At 45.2% G+C, this 21,139-nt stretch overlaps 1 protein-coding gene across 1 annotated transcript; it reads right to left on the reverse strand.

Annotated features, from left to right (window-relative positions):
- Window positions 1–4,074: 4,074 nt before the first annotated feature.
- Window positions 4,075–20,819, reverse strand: LOC135566795 (tyrosine--tRNA ligase, cytoplasmic-like). Its single transcript, XM_065014404.1, is given in 14 exon segments — window positions 4,075–4,345; window positions 6,938–7,079; window positions 7,586–7,779; window positions 10,522–10,619; window positions 11,173–11,277; window positions 11,280–11,307; window positions 11,386–11,471; window positions 13,709–13,844; window positions 14,112–14,204; window positions 16,534–16,614; window positions 17,322–17,451; window positions 17,854–18,029; window positions 19,991–20,137; window positions 20,713–20,819. Coding segments are annotated over 14 exon segments (1,584 nt in total). The 5' UTR covers window positions 20,770–20,819; the 3' UTR covers window positions 4,075–4,234.
- Window positions 20,820–21,139: the final 320 nt, after the last annotated feature.

The raw sequence follows: 21,139 nt of genomic DNA on the forward strand, positions 1-21,139 counted from the left end.
TTTCATCATTCAGGCAGGATGTAAATTCATACTAAGCAACCCTCCCCTTATACACTTGGTTTAACCTTTCATCATTCAGGCAGGATGTAAATTCATACTAAGCAACCCTCCCCTTATACACTTGGTTTAACCTTTCATCATTCAGGCAGGATGTAAATTCATACTAAGCAACCCTCCCCTTATACACTTGGTTTAACCTTTCATCATTCAGGCAGGATGTAAATTCATACTAAGCAACCCTCCCCTTATACACTTGGTTTAACCTTTCATCATTCAGGCAGGATGTAAATTCATACTAAGCAACCCTCCCTTATACACTTGGTTTAACCTTTCATCATTCAGGCAGGATGTAAATTCATACTAAGCAACCCTCCTTATACACTTGGTTTAACTCTTTCATCATTCAGGCAGGTGATGTAAATTCATACTAAGCAACCCTCCTTATACACTTGGTTTAACCTTTCATCATTCAGGCAGGATGTAAATTCATACTAAGCAACCCTCCCTTTATGCACTTGGTTTAACCTTTCATCATTCAGGCAGGATGTAAATTCATACTAGCAACCCTCCCTTATACACTTGGTTTAACCTTTCATCATTCAGGCAGGATGTAAATTCATACTAAGCAACACTCCCTTATACACTTGGTTTAACCTTTTCATCATTCAGGCAGGATGTAAATTCATACTACAACCCTCCTTATACACCCATCATTCAGGCAGATACATACTTGGTTTAACCTTTCATCATTCAGGCAGGATGTAAATTCATACTAAGCAACACCCCCTTATACACTTGGTTTAACCTTTCATCATTCAGGCAGGATGTAAATTCATACTAAGCAACACCCCCTTATACACTTGGTTTAACCTTTCATCATTCAGGCAGGATGTAAATTCATACTGGGCAACACCCCTTATACACTTGGTTTAACCTTTCATCATTCAGGCAGGATGTTAATTCATACTAAGCAACCTCCTCTTATACACTTGGTTTAACCTTTCATCATTCAGGCAGGATGTAAATTCATACTAAGCAACCTCCCCTTATACACTTGGTTTAACCTTTTCATCATTCAGGCAGGATGTTAATTCATACCTAAGCAACCCTCCCCTTATACACTTTGGTTTAACCTTTCATCATTCAGGCAGGATGTAAATTCATACTAAGCAACCCTCCCCTTATACACTTGGTTTAACCTTTCATCATTCAGGCAGGATGTAAATCTTATACACTTGGTTTAACTTTCATCATTCAGGCAGGATGTAAATTCATACTAAGCAACCTCCCCTTTATACACTTGGTTTAACCTTTCATCATTCAGGCAGGATGTAAATTCATACTAAGCAACCCTCCTTATCATTCAGGCAGGATGTAAACGGGTCCCTTATACACTTGGTTTAACATCATTCAGGCAGGATGTAAATTCATACTAAGCAACCCTCCTTATACACTTGGTTTAACCTTTCATCATTCAGGCAGGATGTAAATTCATACTAAGCAACCCTCCCTTATACACTTGGTTTAACTCTTTCATCATTCAGGCAGGATGTAAATTCATACTAAGCAACCCTCCTTATACACTTGGTTTAACCTTTCATCATTCAGGCAGGATGTAAATTCATACTAAGCAACCCTCCCCTTATACACTTGGTTTAACCTTTCATCATTCAGGCAGGATGTAAATTCATACTAAGCAACCCTCCCCTTATACACTTGGTTTAACCTTTCATCATTCAGGCAGGATGTAAATTCATACTAAGCAACCCCTCCCCTTATACACTTGGTTTAATTCCTTAAATTCTTAAGCATCATTCAGGCAGGAGGATGTAAATTCATACTAAGCAACCCTCCCTTATACACTTGGTTTAACCTTTCATCATTCAGGCAGGATGTAAATTCATACTAAGCAACCCTCCCCTTATACACTTGGTTTAACCTTTCATCATTCAGGCAGGATGTAAATTCATACTAAGCAACCACTCCCTTATACACTTGGTTTAACCTTTCATCATTCAGGCAGGATGTTAATTCATACTAAGCAACCCTCCTTATACACTTGGTTTAACCTTTCATCATTCAGGCAGGATGTAAATTCATACTAAGCAACCCTCCCCTTATACACTTGGTTTAACCTTTCATCATTCAGGCAGGATGTAAATTCATACTAAGCAACCCTCCCTTATACACTTGGTTTAACCTTTCATCATTCAGGCAGGATGTAAATTCATACTAAGCAACCCTCCCCTTATACACTTGGTTTAACCCTTTCATCATTCAGGCAGGATGTAAATTCATACTAAGCAACCCTCCCCTTATACACTTGGTTTAACCTTTTTCATCATTCAGGCAGGATGTAAATTCATACTAAGCAACCCTCCCCTTATACACTTGGTTTAACCTTTCATCATTCAGGCAGGATGTAAATTCATACTAAGCAACCCTCCCCTTATACACTTGGTTTAACCTTTCATCATTCAGGCAGGATGTTAAATTCATACTAAGCAACCCTCCCCTTATACACTTGGTTTAACCTTTCATCATTCAGGCAGGATGTAAATTCATACTAAGCAACCCTCCTTATACACTTGGTTTAACCTTTCATCATTCAGGCAGGATGTAAATTCATACTAAGCAACCCTCCCCTTATACAAAGCAACCCTTGGTTTAACCTTTCATCATTCAGGCAGGATGTAAATTCATACTAAGCAACCCTCCTTATACACTTGGTTTAACCTTTCATCATTCAGGCAGGATGTAAATTCATACTAAGCAACCCTCCCCTTATACACTTGGTTTAACCTTTCATCATTCAGGCAGGATGTAAATTCATACTAAGCAACCCTCCCTTATACACTTGGTTTAACCTTTCATCATTCAGGCAGGATGTAAATTCATACTAAGCAACCCTCCTTATACACTTGGTTTAACCTTTCATCATTCAGGCAGGATGTAAATTCATACTAAGCAACCTCCCTTATACACTTGGTTTAACCTTTCATCATTCAGGCAGGATGTAAATTCATACTAAGCAACCTCCCCTTATACACTTGGTTTAACCTTTCATCATTCAGGCAGGATGTAAATTACCATACTAAGCAACCTCCCCTTATACACCTTGGTTTAACCTTTCATCATTCAGGCAGGATGTAAATTCTACTAAGCAACCTCCCCTTATACACTTGGTTTAACCTTTCATCATTCAGGCAGGATGTTAAATTCATACTAAGCAACCCTCCCCTTATACACTTGGTTTAACCTTTCATCATTCAGGCAGGATGTAAATTCATACTAAGCAACCCTCCCCTTATACACTTGGTTTAACCTTTCATCATTCAGGCAGGATGTTAAATTCATACTAAGCAACCCTCCCCTTATACACTTGGTTTAACCTTTCATCATTCAGGCAGGATGTAAATTCATACTAAGCAACCCTCCCCTTATACACTTGGTTTAACCTTTCATCATTCAGGCAGGATGTAAATTCATACTAAGCAACCCTCCCCTATCACTGTCAATACACAAAAAAATACTCAAATGTGTTCAGATTTCAAACACATCTCACAACACATGGTTTTAACAGGCAGATCTTTTGCACGGTCTGGCCATGACTGGAGGTGACGTCTCAGTCCAGAGGACACTGCAGAGGGAAGACAACCACTGAATTCAACCGGTTTATTTCATTTTCCAGATGATGATGATGATGATGATGATGACATAAAAGAGTAATGGCAGCGTTTCCACAGGAAAGGACCGGTATAACCTGCCCGATTCAACCGTTATCACATCCCACTAGCATTCTCATACCAACGCAATAGATTTCTGCACTAAAGGATAGGTCCTAGGTGGATGATCTAAGACCTGGTTGGACAGTAGAGACTGTTGATGGCGTGCTGACGTGTCTCTCTCTAGGTTAATAGGTCACGACTTTACGCCGTCTGTATTTTCCCAAAAGAATTTCCCAGAAACAATGCGGTTAAAAACAGAGGACACCAGACAGAGTTATCGACATTAACTTCTCAAGGATTACAGAGCCATACGATTACAGAAACATCAGGACACAGCAGAGAGATAGACGATAGTAAATAAGACCGTTTTTATTTAAACCCGGATCGATCGCCGCGTTAGATTGATTGATCAAGATATTATTATTAATATGAATGATTAGTTCTCCGGGGCAGGAAGAGAGAGTGCCGTTGCCGTGGTGACGTGTGTTGATTGACAGTGTGTCCTCTTAGCTGATGTTGCCTCCTTTCAGTGTTTTACAGGTGATGTGTCCCAGTTTGGTCATCAGCTGTTTGTCCTGCCACTGGGCTACACACTGTCCTGACACCTTTAGGTCCACCTGGAGAGAGAGAGAACCCCTCAGTGTCCTGCCACTGGGCTACACACTGTCCTGACACCTTCAGGTCCACCTGGAGAGAGAGAGAGAAACCCACACTGTCCTGACACCTTCAGGTCCACCTGGAGAGAGAGAGAGAGAAACCCTCGGTGTCCTGACACCTTCAGGTCCACCTGGAGAGAGAGAGAGAGAAACCCTCGGTGTCCTGACACCTTCAGGTCCACCTGGAGAGAGAGAGAGAGAAACCCTCGGTGTCCTGACACCTTCAGGTCCACCTGGAGAGAGACAGAAACCCTCAGTGTCCTGCCACTGGGCTACACACTGTCCTGACACCTTCAGGTCCACCTGGAGAGAGAGAGAGAAACCCTCAGTGTCCTGCCACTGGGCTACACACTGTCCTGACACCTTCAGGTCCACCTGGAGAGAGACAGAAACCCTCAGTGTCCTGCCACTGGGCTACACACTGTCCTGACACCTTCAGGTCCACCTGGAGAGAGAGAGAGAAACCCTCAGTGTCCTGCCACTGGGCTACACACTGTCTGACACCTTCAGGTCCACCTGGAGAGAGAGAGAAACCCTCGGTGTCCTGACACCTTCAGGTCCACCTGGAGAGAGACAGAAGCCTCGGTGTCCTGCCCTGGGCTACACACTGTCCTGACACCTTCAGGTCCACCTGGAGAGAGAGAGAACCCTCAGTGTCCTGCCACTGGGCTACACCTGTCCTGACACCTTCAGGTCCACCTGGAGAGAGACAGAAACCCTCAGTGTCCTGCCACTGGGCTACACACTGTCCTGACACCTTCAGGTCCACCTGGAGAGAGAGACAGAAACCCTCAGTGTCCTGCCACTGGGCTACACTGTCCTGACACCTTCAGGTCCACCTAGAGAGAGAGACAGAAACCCTCAGTGTCCTGCCACTGGGCTACACACTGTCCTGACACCTTCAGGTCCACCTGGGAGACAGAGAGATACCTTCAGGTCCACCTGGAGAGAGACAGAAACCCTCAGTGTTCTGCCACTGGGCTACACACTGTCCTGACACCTTCAGGTCCACCTGGAGAGAGAGACAGAAACCCTCAGTGTCCTGACACCTTCAGGTCCACCTGGAGAGAGAGACAGAAACCCTCAGTGTCCTGCCACTGGGCTACACACTGTCCTGACACCTTCAGGTCCACCTGGAGAGAGAGAGAGAAACCCTCAGTGTCCTGCCACTGGGCTACACACTGTCCTGACACCTTCAGGTCCACCTGGAGAGAGAGACAGAAACCCTCAGTGTCCTGCCACTGGGCTACACACTGTCCTGACACCTTCAGAGAGAGACAGAAACCCTCAGTGTCCTGCCACTGGGCTACACACTGTCCTGACACCTTCAGGTCCACCTGGAGAGAGAGACAGAGAGATACCTTCAGGTCCACCTGGAGAGAGACAGAAACCCTCAGTGTTCTGCCACTGGGCTACACACTGTCCTGACACCTTCAGGTCCACCTGGAGAGAGAGACACACCTTCAGATCCACCTGGAGAGAGAGAGAGACACCTTCAGGTCCACCTGGAGAGAGAGAGAGACACCTTCAGGTCCACCTGGAGAGAGAGAGAGACACCTTCAGGTCCACCTGGAGAGAGAGAGAGACACCTTCAGGTCCACCTGGAGAGAGAGAGAGACACCTTCAGGTCCACCTGGAGAGAGAGAGAGAGACACCTTCAGGTCCACCTGGAGAGAGAGAGAGACACCTTCAGGTCCACCTGGAGAGGGAGAGAGACACCTTCAGGTCCACCTGGAGAGAGAGAGAGACACCTTCAGGTCCACCTGGAGAGAGAGAGAGAGAGAGACACCTTCAAGTCCACCTGTAGAGAGAGACAGAAACCCTCAGTATCCTGATATCTTCAGGTCCACCTGGAGAGAGAGACACCTTCAGGTCCACCTGGAAAGAGAGAGAGAGACACCTTCAGGTCCACCTAGAGAGAGAGAGAGAGGAGAGAGAGAGAGACACCTTCAGGTCCACCTGGAAAGAGAGAGAGAGACACCTTCAGGTCCACCTGAAAAGAGAGAGAGACACATTCAGGTCCACCTGAAAAGAGAGAGAGAGACCCCTTCAGGTCCACCTGAAAAGAGAGAGAGAGACCCCTTCAGGTCCACCTGAAAAGAGAGAGAGAGACCCCTTCAGGTCCACCTGGAGAGAGAGAGACCCCTTCAGGTCCACCTGGAGAGAGAGAGACCCCTTCAGGTCCACCTGGAGAGAGAGAGACCCCTTCAGGTCCACCTGGAGAGAGAGAGACACCTTCAGGTCCACCTGAAGAGAGAGAGACCCCTTCAGGTCCACCTGGAGAGAGAGAGAGAGACACCTTCAGGTCCACCTGGAGAGAGAGAGACCCCTTCAGGTCCACCTGGAGAGAGAGAGAAACATCTAATATACTCTGAAATGGACGTTCACTAGCAAGTAGCAAAATATAGCAGCGTTAGGCGTTGGAAACAACGGAACAAGTGGAACAGATCAGCGAAATGAACTGCAATTCTCTCCACCTAGCTGAAATAACATTCAGTCATTTATTGGTCTGTCATTTTAAGAGAAAACAGGCTAGGGGTCATTCAGACATACCTGTAGTTTCTCCCACAGCTTTTTCTTTGGGTTTAGTTTGTCGTCTGGCTTGCCCGTCTCGTACCCCTCAACGAACACCTGTTCCCCGGGTGACGACCCCTCAGGGGGGTCAAGAGGCTCCACTCTTCTGGGATCCCCCTCACTGGGTTAACAGCCAATCAGAGAGAAGAGAGTCAGGAAGTGATGGATGAGGAAATGGGTGGGCTGTGTCCGGTGACACACACAGAGAGACAGGAACAGAGAGAGAGAGAGAGAGGAACAGAGAGAGAGATGAAGAGAAGAGAGAGAGAGAGAGAGAGAGAGGAGAGAGGAACAGAGAGAGAGATGAAGAGAAGAGAGAGAGAGAGAGAGATTGAAGAGAGGAGAGACCAACAGAGAGAGATGAAGAGAAGAGAGAGAGAGAGAGAGAGAGAGAGAGAGAGACCAGAGAGAGAGACAGACCAACAGAGAGAGAGACAGACCAACAGAGAGAGCGAGAGACCGACAGAGAGACCGACAGAGAGATAGACCAACAGAGAAGAGAGACCAACAGAGACCGACAGAGAGAGAGAGGAGAGACAGAAGCAGGGGGACAGGAGAAAAGACAAAGGAAGGGAGGTACGTAGGAAGGCAGGAAGAGAGGGAGGAGAACAGAAGGGAAAGACTCACATGGAGGCACAGAGCAGCATGGCTTGGGACTCCACCCCCCTCATCTTCTGGGGCTTCAGGTTGCATAGCAACACCACCAGCCTGTCCTGCAAGGCCTCCTGGGAAACGTAGGCCACCAGGCCGCTCACCACCGTCCTTGGCTCCGCCTCTCCGACGTCTATTTTCTCCAGGTACAGCGAATCAGCATCCGGATGCTGAGGGAGGCGAAAGGACAGGCAGAGAGAAAGACCAATCAGTGAAGAAAGGAAAGAATTAGAGATGATTTGCTGAATCCCAAATCCCCCGAGCCTATTCTGATCAAAGATCGGATCTAAATCAGTCATTTCTCCTCGTCTTGCTCTCTGATAGGCTGGGGGGGGATTTCCACCATTTGGAATTCAGCATTTCTCTCAAAAAAGGGTATTCCAAGTTTAAATAAGGATAAATAAACTAATGAATGAATGAATGAATGAATAAACTAATGAATGAATGAATGAATAAACTAATGAATGAATGAATAAACTAATTAATAAACTAATGAATGAATAAACTAATGAATGAATAAACTAATGAATGAATGAATGAATAAACTAATGAATGAATGAATGAATGAATGAATGAATAAACTAATGAATGAATAAACTAATGAATGAATAAACTAATGAATGAATAAACTAATGAATGAATACACTAATGAATGAATGAATGAATGAACTAATGAATGAATAAACTAATGAATGAATAAACTAATGAATGAATGAATGAATAAACTAATGAATGAATGAATGAATTAATGAATGAATAAACTAATGAATGAATGAATTAATGAATGAATTAATGAATGAATAAACTCATGAATAAACTAATGAATGAATAAACTAATGAATGAATGAATAAACTAATGAATGAATGAATGAATAAACGAATGAATGAATAAACTAATGAATGAATAAACTAATGAATGAATAAACTAATGAATGAATAAACTAATGAATGAATGAATAAACTAATGAATGAATAAACTAATGAATGAATGAATAAACTAATGAATGAATGAATAAACTAATGAATGAATGAATGAATAAACTAATGAATGAATGAATGAATGAATAAACTAATGAATGAATGAATGAATGAATGAATGAATAAACTAATGAATGAATAAACTAATGAATGAATAAACTAATGAATGAATAAACTAATGAATGAATACACTAATGAATGAATGAATGAATGAACTAATGAATGAATAAACTAATGAATGAATAAACTAATGAATGAATGAATGAATAAACTAATGAATGAATGAATGAATTAATGAATGAATAAACTAATGAATGAATGAATTAATGAATGAATTAATGAATGAATAAACTCATGAATAAACTAATGAATGAATAAACTAATGAATGAATGAATAAACTAATGAATGAATGAATGAATAAACGAATGAATGAATAAACTAATGAATGAATAAACTAATGAATGAATAAACTAATGAATGAATAAACTAATGAATGAATGAATAAACTAATGAATGAATAAACTAATGAATGAATGAATAAACTAATGAATGAATGAATAAACTAATGAATGAATGAATGAATAAACTAATGAATGAATGAATGAATGAATAAACTAATGAATGAATAAACTAATGAATGAATAAACTAATGAATGAATAAACTAATGAATGAATAAACTAATGAATGAATGAATGAATAAACTAATGAATGAATGAATAAACTAATGAATGAATGAATGAATAAACTAATGAATGAATAAACTAATGAATGAATGAATGAATGCATAAACTAATGAATGAATGAATGAATGCATAAACTAATGAATGAATGAATGAATAAACTAATGAATGAATAAACTAATGAATGAATGAATAAACTAATGAATGAATGAATGAATAAACTAATGAATGAATGAATGAATAAACTAATGAATGAATAAACTAATGAATGAATAAACTAATGAATGAATGAATGAATAAACTAATGAATGAATGAATGAATAAACTAATGAATGAATAAACTAATGAATGAATAAACTAATGAATGAATGAATGAATGCATAAACTAATGAATGAATGAATAAACTAATGAATGAATAAACTAATGAATGAATGAATGAATAAACTAATGAATGAATGAATGAATAAACTAATGAATGAATAAACTAATGAATGAATAAACTAATGAATGAATAAACTAATGAATGAATGAATAAACTAATGAATGAATGAATAAACTAATGAATGAATGAATAAACTAATGAATGAATGAATAAACTAATGAATGAATGAATAAACTAATGAATGAATAAACTAATGAATGAATAAACTAATGAATGAATGAATAAACTAATGAATGAATGAATAAACTAATGAATGAATGAATGAATAAACTAATGAATAAACTAATGAATAAACTAATGAATAAACTAATGAATGAATGAATGAATAAACTAATGAATGAATGAATGAATGAATAAACTAATGAATGAATGAATGAATGAATAAACTAATGAATGAATAAACTAATGAATGAATAAACTAATGAATGAATGAATGAATAAACTAATGAATGAATGAATGAATAAACTAATGAATGAATAAACTAATGAATGAATGAATAAACGAATGAATGAATAAACTAATGAATAAACTAATGAATGAATAAACTAATAAACTAATGAATGAATACACTAATGAATGAATAAACTAATTAATGAATGAATGAATGAATAAACTAATGAATAAACTAATACACTAATGAATAAACTAATGAATGAATACACTAATGAATGAATGAATACACTAATGAATGAACTAATGAATGAATGAATGAATAAACTAATGAATGAATGAATGAATAAACTAATGAATGAATGAATTAATAAACTAATGAATGAATGAATAAACTAATGAATGAATGAATGAGTACCTTCTCCACACTGATGACTTTGCCCACCCTGATGTCCAGTCTGGAGGGAACCAGCTCATCCTCTTCTGCTACTTTAGGGTTCCCCTTCCCTGCTCCCTCTGACAGGGGGACACAGAGACACACAGGGTCAAGGGTCAGGAGGAACAGTCTCCTATAGGTCTACTTTAGGGTTCCCCTTCCCTGCTCCCTCTGACAGGGGGACACAGGGTCAAGGGTCAGGATGAACAGTCTCCTATAGGTCTACTTTAAGGTTCCCCTTCCCTGCTCCCTCTGACAGGGGGACACAGAGACACACAGGGTCAAGGGTCAGGAGGAACAGTCTCCTATAGGTCTACTTTAGGGTTCCCCTTCCCTGCTCCCTCTGACAGGGGACACAGGGTCAAGGGTCAGGATGAACAGTCTCCTATAGGTCTACTTTAAGGTTCCCCTTCCCTGCTCCCTCTGACAGGGGGACACAGAGACACACAAGGTCAAGGGTCAGGAGGAACAGTCTCCTATAGGTCTACTTTAAGGTTCCCCTTCCCTGCTCCCTCTGACAGGAGGACACAGGGTCAAGGGTCAGGGGTCAGGAGGAACAGTCTCCTATAGGTCTACTTTAGGAAGCCTTGAGGTATATGACGGTGAGAGTTGGTAACAGTGGGTTCTACTTACTGTTCTTTGACGGGTCTGGATAGGCCGTGTTGGAGAGTTTACGGAGCTCTGGAGACTCAAACTTCTTCCTGATTGGGTCGAGCAGCTTGTTAAGGGCCACCTCACGCCCGCCTTCAGGTCACCAGGATGGATCAGCTAGACGGCAAGAGGTTAGAGGTCAAACCAATGCATGATGGGCCAACAACAGTGGTCATACAACATATACGTACGTACCTCTTCGCCAAATTCTTTCTCCACTTCATCAAAGTCTGTGTAGGTTTTGTCTCCTCCGAACTTGGGGTCTCTTTTGATGGAGAACTCTGAAAGAGACGCAACACAGACATGCTGACTCTAGTGGAACAGGAAGGACGACAGGGGGAGGAGGACAGAAGGAGGAGGAGGACAGGGGAGGAGGGAGGACAGGGGGAGGAGGAGGACAGGGGAGGAAGAGGACAAGAGAGAGAGGAGGAGGACAGGAGAGAGGAGGAGGACAGGGGGAGGAGGAGGACAGGGGAGGAGGACGACAGGGGAGGAGGAGGGCGAGAGAGGAGGAGGACAGGAGAGAGGAGGAGGACAGGAGAGAGGAGGAGGACAGGAGAGAGGAGGAGGACAGGGGAGGAGGAGGACAGGGGGAGGAGGACGACAGGGGAGGAAGAGGACGAGAGAGGAGGAGGACAGGAGAGAGGAGGAGGACAGGAGAGAGGAGGAGGACAGGGGGAGGAGGAGGACAGGGGAGGGAGGAGGACAAGAGAGAGGAGGAGGACAGGGGGAGGAGGAGGACAGGGGGAGGAGGAGGACAGGGGAGGAGGACAAGAGAGAGGAGGAGGACAGGAGAGAGGAGGAGGACAGGGAGAGGGAGGAGGACAGGAGGGAGGAGGAGGACAGGGAGAGGACGACGACAGGGGGAGGACGACAGGGGAGGAGGACAGGAGAGAGGAGGAGGACAGGAGGGAGGAGGAGGACAGGAGGGAGGAGGAGGACAGGGGGAGGACGACGACAGGGGGGAGGAGGACAGGAGAGAGGAGGACAGGAGGGAGGAAGAGGACAGGGGAGAAGGAGGACGGGGGAGGAGGAGGACAGGGGAGGAGGAGGACAGGGGGAGGAGGACAGGAGAGAGGAGGAGGACAGGGGGAGGAGGAGGACGACGACAGGGGAGGAGGACAGGAGAGAGGAGGAGGACAGGGGGAGGAGGAGGACAGGGGGAGGAGGAGGAGAACAGGAGAGAGGAGGAGGACAGGGGGAGGAGGAGGAGAACAGGAGAGAGGACAGGGGGAGGAGGAGGACAGGGGAGGAGGAGGAACGACGACAGGGGGAGGAGGACAGAGAGAGGAGGACAGGGGAGGAGGAGGACAGAGAGAGAGGAGGAGGAAAGGAGGAGGAGGACAGGGGAGGAGGAGGACAGACGACAGTGGGAGGAGGACAGGAGAGAGGAGGAGGACAGGGGGAGGAGGAGGACGACGACAGGGGCAGGAGGACAAGAGAGAGGAGGACGACGACGACAGGAGAGAGGAGGACAGGAGAAAGGAGGACAAGAGAGAGGAGGACAGGGGAGGAGAACAAGAGAGAGGAGGACAGGGGGAGGAGGAGGACAGGGGGAGAGGACAGGAGAGAGGAGGACAGGAGGGAGGAGGAGGACGACGACAGGGGGAGGAGGACGACGACGACAGGGGAGGAGGAGGACGACGACAGGGGGAGGAGGACAGGAGGGAGGAGGAGGACAGGGGGAAGAGGAGGACAACGACAGGGGGAGGAGGACAGGAGGAGGAGGAGGACAGGAGAGACATGCTGACTCTAGTGGTGCCTGGAACAGGAAGGACGACAGGGGGAGGACAGGAGAGAGGAGGAGGACAAGAGGGGGAGGGTCCAGGGGAGGGAGAGGAGGACAGAACCGGAGAGACGAGGACAGAACCGGAGAGACGAGGACAGAACCGGAGAGACGAGGACAGAACCGGAGAGACGAGGACAGAACCGGAGAGACGAGGACAGAACCGGAGAGACGAGGACAGAACAGGAGAGACGAGGACAGAACAGGAGAGAGGAGGACAGAACAGGAGAGAGGAGGAAGGGGACAGAACAGGAGAGAGGAGGAAGGGGACAGAACAGGAGAGACGAGGACAGAACAGGAGAGAGGAGGAAGGGGACAGAACAGGAGAGACGAGGACAGAACAGGAGAGAGGAGGAAGAGAACAGAACAGGAGAGAGGAGGAAGGGGACAGGAGAGACGAGGACAGAACAGGAGAGAGGAGGAAGGGGACAGAACAGGAGAGACGAGGACAGAACAGGAGAGAGGAGGAAGAGAACAGAACAGGAGAGAGGAGGAAGGGGACAGGAGAGACGAGGACAGAACAGGAGAGAGGAGGAAGGGGACAGAACATGAGAGACGAGGACAGAACAGGAGAGAGGAGGAAGGGGACAGAACATGAGAGACGAAGACAGAACAGGAGGGACGAGGAAGAGAACAGAACAGGAGAGACGAGGACAGAACAGGAGAGACGAGGACAGAACAGGAGAGACGAGGACAGAACAGGAGAGACGAGGAAGCAGGGGAATTACTCACCTCCTACGAGTGGGAAGAGGACATGTTTAACAAACGAGAGGACTCCGTTGTTCTCAATGTTGCCCGGCTCACAGAAAGCCTTCTTCAGCTTCTTCTTCACTTCTTCCTTCCTGTCCAGGAGGTCAATCTTAGACTCCTACAAAGGTCAACAGGATACACACAGGGCCATGTTCATTATGAACCAACCGGGAAGAAAACAAACAAAAGGGTAAAGCCCCAGCTGAACTCGTCCAATAAGAAATGTTGATTTTCTGTTGCAAAATGCTTTGCTATTGTTTGTGGTAATAAATACAACCCACAGGCTGTGTTAGTTTTTGGATTGCTTAAAACAATATATTACCTCCAAAAGAAGAGGAAGGGATGGATGAATTAGAAACATTAATAAAGGATTGTGATTACTCACCTCCTCTGAAGAACTCATCTTAGCCCCAGTCAGTCCTGGTACCATTGGGTTCATCAGATGGGACCGCTTAGCATAACCCAGGGAGGGCAGGTACTGGAGGGAGGGGGAGAGAAAGAGTGAAAGAGATGGAGGGAGAGAGACAGATCGAGGGAAGGAGGGAGAGAGAGACAGATCGAGGGGATGGAGGGAGAGAGAGAGATCGAGGGGATGGAGGGAGAGAGAGAGATCGAGGGGATGGAGGGAGAGAGACAGATCGAGGGAAGGAAGGGAGAGAGAGAGAGATCGAGGGAAGGAAGGGTTGGAGGGAGAGAGATCGAGGGAAGGAAGGGATGGAGGGAGAGAGATCGAGGGAAGGAAGGGATGGAGTGAGAGAGATCGAGGGAAGGAAGGGATGGAGTGAGGGAGAGAGATCGAGGGAAGGAAGGGATGGAGTGAGGGAGAGAGATCGAGGGAAGGAAGGGATGGAGTGAGGGAGAGAGATCGAGGGAAGGAAGGGATGGAGGGAGGGAGAGAGATCGAGGAAGGAAGGGATGGAGGGAGGGAGAGAGATCGAGGAAGGAAGGGATGGAGGGAGGGAGAGAGATCGAGGAAGGAAGGGATGGAGGGAGGGAGAGAGATGGAGGGAAGGAAGGGATGGAGGGAGGGAGAGAGATCGAGGGAAGGAAGGGATGGAGGGAGGGAGAGAGATCGAGGGAAGGAAGGGATGGAGGGAGGGAGAGAGATCGAGGAAGGAAGGGATGGAGGGAGAGAGAGAGATCGAGGGAAGGGAAGGGATGGAGGGAGAGAGAGAGAGATCGAGGAAGGAAGGGATGGAGGAGAGAGAGAGAGATCGAGGGAAGGAAGGGATGGAGGGAGGAGAGAGAGAGAGATCGAGGGAAGGAAGGGATGGAGGGAGAGAGAGAGAGATCGATCGAAGGAAGGGATGGAGGGAGAGAGAGAGAGATCGAGGGAAGGAAGGGATGGAGGAGAGAGAGAGAGAGATCGAGGAAGGAAGGGATGGAGGGAGAGAGAGAGAGATCGAGGGAAGGAAGGGATGGAGGGAGAGAGAGAGAGATCGAGGAAGGAAGGGATGGAGGGAGAGAGAGAGAGATCGAGGGAAGGAAGGGATGGAGGGAGAGAGAGAGAGATCGAGGGAAGGAAGGGATGGAGGGAGAGAGAGAGAGATCGAGGAAGGAAGGGATGGAGGGAGAGAGAGAGATCGAGGGAAGGAAGGGATGGAGGAGAGAGAGAGAGATCGAGGGAAGGAAGGGATGGAGGGAGAGAGAGAGATCGAGGAAGGAAGGGATGGAGGGAGAGAGAGAGAGATCGAGGGAAGGAAGGGATGGAGGGAGAGAGAGAGAGATCGAGGAAGGAAGGGATAGGGAGAGGAGAGAGAGAGATCGAGGAAGGAAGGGATGGAGGGAGAGAGAGAGAGAGAGATCGAGGAAGGAAGGGATGGAGGGAGAGAGATCGAGGAAGGAAGGGATGGAGGGAGAGAGAGAGATCGAGGGAAGGAAGGGATGGAGGGAGAGAGACAGATCGAGGGAAGGAAGGGATGGAGGAGAGAGACAGATCGAGGAAGGAAGGGATGGAGGGAGAGGGAGAGATCGAGGGAAGGAAGGGATGGAGAGACAGAGACAGATCGAGGGAAGGAAGGGATGGGGGGAGAGACAGATCGAGGGAAGGAAGGGATGGAGGGAGAGAGACAGATCGAGGGAAGGAAGGGATGGAGGGAGAGAGACAGATCGAGGAAGGAAGAGATGGATGGAGAGAGAGAGAGATCGAGGGAAGGAAGAGATGGAGGGAGAGAGAGAGAGAGATCGAGGGAAGGAAGAGATGGAGGAGAGAGAAGAGAGAGATCGAGGAAGGAAGGGATGGAGGGAGAGAGAGAGATGAGGAAGGAAGGGATGGAGGGAGAGAGAGAGATCGAGGAAGGAAGGGATGGAGGGAGAGAGAGAGAGATCGAGGGAAGGAAGGGATGGAGGGAGAGAGATCGAGGAAGGAAGGGATGGAGGGAGAGAGAGAGAGAGAGATCGAGGGAAGGAAGGATGGAGGGAGAGAGAGAGAGAGAGAGATCGAGGAAGGAAGGGATGGAGGGAGAGAGAGAGAGATCGAGGGAAGGGAAGGGATGGAGGGAGAGAGAGAGAGAGAGAGATCGAGGGAAGGAAGGGATGGAGAGAGAGAGAGAGAGATCGAGGAAGGAAGGGATGGAGGAGAGAGAGAGAGATCGAGGAAGGAAGGGATGGAGGGAGGGAGAGATCGAGGGAAGGAAGGGATGGAGAGACAGAGACAGATCGAGGGAAGGAGGAGATATTTTCAGAATTCATACATTATGCAAAACTTATTTCCCAGTTGACCAATGAATTAAGTGAATGTAAAAACAGCTTTCTCTACAAGAGGACAGTGCTGACAGTTGATGAAGAGGTCAGAAGGTTCAGGGCACCTTCTCAGCCAGGGTGAAGATCTTCCTCTGATCGACTCCTCCAAACTGGGCATCAACTTTCAGATACTCCTCATCCAGAGCCTAAAAGACAGACGGAGAAAATGGATTATAACCATGTTATTACCTGTAGTCCAGGGTAGAGCAGACCACTGAGTAGAGGGTGTTATAACCATGTTATTACCTGTAGTCCAGGGTAGAGCAGACCACTGAGTAGAGGGTGTTATAACCATGTTATTACCTGTAGTCCAGGGTAGAGCAGACCACCGAGGGTGTTATAACCATGTTATTACCTGTAGTCCAGGGTAGAGCAGACCACTGAGTAGAGGGTGTTATAACCATGTTATTACCTGTAGTCCAGGGTAGAGCAGACCACTGAGTAGAGGGTGTTATAACCATGTTATTACCTGTAGTCCAGGGTAGAGCAGACCACTGAGGGTGTTATAACCATGTTATTACCTGTAGTCCAGGGTAGAGCAGACCACTGAGTAGAGGGTGTTATAACCATGTTATTACCTGTAGTCCAGGGTAGAGCAGACCACTGAGTAGAGGGTGTTATAACCATGTTATTAACTGTAGTCCAGGGTAGAGCAGACCACTGAGGGTGTTATAACCACGTTATTACCTGTAGTCCAGGGTAGAGCAGACCACTGAGTAGAGGGTGTTATAACCATGTTATTACCTGTAGTCCAGGGTAGAGCAGACCACTGAGTAGAGGGTGTTATAACCACGTTATTACCTGTAGTCCAGGGTAGAGCAGACCACTGAGGGTGTTATAACCACGTTATTACCTGTAGTCCAGGGTAGAGCAGACCACTGAGTAGAGGGTGGTCCACCTGTTTAACCACCTCGGCTCCAGCCTTCTTAGCATCATGTTCCGTTACCATGGACGACAGACGATACACGTCCAGAGTGTACTCTCTAAGGGAGAGAGACAGGCAGAGGGCATCAAACGTAGGTACATCAAACGAGCACCGACTTTCACATCTAAACACTATGGACTGGTTTCCCCTGACAAAGATTTGAGTCTAGTCCTGAACTAAAAATGCAAAATATAAAAAAAAAATCAATTTTCTCTAAAAAATTTTAAAAAACATGTAACCATGACGACCATCATACTATTACAAAATATCACAAGACAGTGAAAATAGATGTTTGCATAATGGTCTTGTGAATGAATCAGTCCTTCTCTCCATATTCATCAAAGTGCGTTGAAGACGATGAGAGCAGCTCCTCTAAAACCAGAGCAGCGACATCTTGTGTTCTTCTTCTTCTTCTTCTTCTCTTTCCCAGAAAGAGAAACTACTGAGCCTGACCACTAACCTGCTGAGTTGGAAGTCTGTCCCTTTGATGAACTTGAGTTTGTCCAGCGGCACCCCGATACTCTCCAGCATGGCCTTGATCACCTGCTCGTAGTACTGGACCCTCAGCTCCAGCAGCTCCCAGGGAGCCTTCATGTTGTCCAGGAATGCGTGCAGGTCTGCAAACAGGATGGTCACCTGGGGAGGGGGTCGGCGGGAGAGTTAGACAGACACACACAGATCTACAAATAGCTAATGCAACCTTAGCTCGAGTTAACACTAACTAGCTAATGCAACCTAGCTCGAGTTACCACTAACTAGCTAATGCAACCTTAGCTCGAGTTAACACTAACTAGCTAATGCAACCTTAGCTCGAGTTAACACTAACTAGCTAATGCAACCTTAGCTCGAGTTAACACTAACTAGCTAATGCAACCTTAGCTCGAGTTAACACTAACTAGCTAATGCAACCTTAGCTCGAGTTAACACTAACTAGCTAATGCAACCTTAGCTCGAGTTAACACTAACTAGCTAATGCAACCTTAGCTCGAGTTAACACTAACTAGCTAATGCAACCTTAGCTCGAGTTAACACTAACTAGCTAATGCAACCTTAGCTCGAGTAACACTAACTAGCTAATGCAACCTTAGCTCGAGTTAACACTAACTAGCTAATGCAACCTTAGCTCAAGTTAACACTAACTAGCTAATGCAACCTTAGCTCGAGTTAACACTAACTACCTAATGCAACCTTAGCTTTAACACTAACTAGCTAATGCAACCTAGCTCGAGTTAACACTAACTAGCTAATGCAACCTTAGCTCGAGTTAACACTAACTAGCTAATGCAACCTTAGCTCGAGTTAACACTAACTACCTAATGCAACCTTAGCTCGAGTTAACACTAACTACCTAATGCAACCTTAGCTCGAGTTAACACTAACTAGCTAATGCAACCTTAGCTCGAGTTAACACTAACTAGCTAATGCAACCTTAGCTCGAGTTAACACTAACTACCTAATGCAACCTTAGCTCGAGTTAACACTAACTACCTAATGCAACCTTAGCTCGAGTTAACACTAACTAGCTAATGCAACCTAGCTCGAGTTAACACTCTTTAGCTAATGCAACCTTAGCTCGAGTTAACACTAACTAGCTAATGCAACCTAGCTCGAGTTAACACTCTTTAGCTAATGCAACCTTAGCTCGAGTTAACACTAACTACCTAATGCAACCTTAGCTCGAGTTAACACTAACTAGCTAATGCAACCTAGCTCGAGTTAACACTAACTAGCTAATGCAACCTAGCTCGAGTTAACACTAACTAGCTAATGCAACCTAGCTCGAGTTAACACTAACTACCTAATGCAACCTTAGCTCGAGTTAACACTAACTACCTAATGCAACCTTAGCTCGAGTTAACACTAACTAGCTAATGCAACCTTAGCTCGAGTTAACACTAACTAGCTAATGCAACCTAGCTAGTTAACACTAACTACCTAATGCAACCTTAGCTCGAGTTAACACTAACTACCTAATGCAACCTTAGCTCGAGTTAACACTAACTAGCTAATGCAACCTAGCTCGAGTTAACACTCTTTAGCTAATGCAACCTTAGCTCGAGTTAACACTAACTAGCTAATGCAACCTAGCTCGAGTTAACACTCTTTAGCTAATGCAACCTTAGCTCGAGTTAACACTAACTACCTAATGCAACCTTAGCTCGAGTTAACACTAACTAGCTAATGCAACCTAGCTTGAGTTAACACTCTTTAGCTAATGCAACCTAGCTCGAGTTAACACTAACTAGCTAATGCAACCTTAGCTCGAGTTAACACTAACTACCTAATGCAACCTTAGCTCGAGTTAACACTAACTAGCTAATGCAACCTAGCTTGAGTTAACACTCTTTAGCTAATGCAACCTAGCTCGAGTTAACACTAACTAGCTAATGCAACCTAGCTCGAGCTAATGCAACATAGAAAAAAAGAATCACTTTGTTTAAATTGTATAATTTTTTTTTTACAAATCGATACTTGAGTCAAAAGTATCGATGTAATATCGTCCAAAATTATAGTGCAATAAGAAACTAGCGATCCCCCCCCCCCCATCAACAAAATAGGCTGGACAATAGTGAGGGAATCAAACACACAGATCTCACCTCACACCCTGCCTTGAGGAAGTCCGCAATCTTGGACATGGGGACGAAGTAGGCAACATGGGGTTTTCCTGTGGTGGCAGTTCCCCAGTACACCTTCAGTTCCCTCTCTGACAGGACCTGCTTTATCTTCTCTTCTCCAAGCACCTCCTGAAATAACACACAACATCAACCATTAGAGAGAGAACGAGAGAGAGAGAGAGAACGAAAGAGAAAGAACTCCCATATCTACTGGGTGAAATTCCACAGTGTGACATCACAGCAGCAAGATGTGTGACCTGTTGCCACGAGAAAAGGGCAACCAGTGAAGAACAAACACCATTGTAAATACAACCCATATTTACTTTCCCTTGTGTACTTTAACCATTTGTACATTGTTACAACACTGTATATATATATATGACATTTGTAATGTCTTTATTGTTTTGAAACTTATGTATGTGTAATGTTTACTGTTAATTGTTATTGTTTATTTCACTTTTGTTTGTTATCTCATTCACTTGCTTTGGCAATGTTAACACATGTTTCCCATGCCAATAAAGTCCCTTGAATTGAAATTGAATTGAGCGAGAGAGACAGAGAGAGAGACAGAGAGCGAGAGACAGAGCGAGAGGAGAGGAGAGAGAGAGAGAGAGACAGAGAGAGACAGAGCGAGAGAGAGACAGAGCGAGAGAGAGACAGAGAGAGAGAGAGACAGAGAGAGACAGAGAGAGAGAGAGACTAACCTGAAGGTTCCTAGTGATGAGGTGAAGCTTCTCATCTGGGCTCAGCTGTTCTCCCATTGTGCCTCGCTCCTACACGAAGAGGAGAGAAAAGAACAGGAGGTGGTTGGCACAGTCACTGAGTATATGAGTCAGTGTAGTGTGTACATCCAAAATGGCGCTCCATTCCCTATATAGTGCACTCCTTTTGACCATGGCCCATAGGGAATATGGTGATGTTTGGGACGCAAGCCTGTGACTGCTTATGAGCTATCTAACGTTAGCTTGACGACACCTTTTTTTGACAGGTTGATAGCTGACCTAGCTATCAAGTTAGCAAAGTAAACAGTCATTTTGCAGGCTAGACATCTATCGTCTTTATCTAGCTAGCTAGATAAGTATATTTTTAGAGTAGTTTTGTATCAAGCAGAATTCAGTCACTGGTGTGCTC

Source organism: Oncorhynchus nerka, unplaced genomic scaffold (assembly GCF_034236695.1).
Source record: "Oncorhynchus nerka isolate Pitt River unplaced genomic scaffold, Oner_Uvic_2.0 unplaced_scaffold_3312, whole genome shotgun sequence".
NCBI lineage: Eukaryota > Metazoa > Chordata > Actinopteri > Salmoniformes > Salmonidae > Oncorhynchus > Oncorhynchus nerka.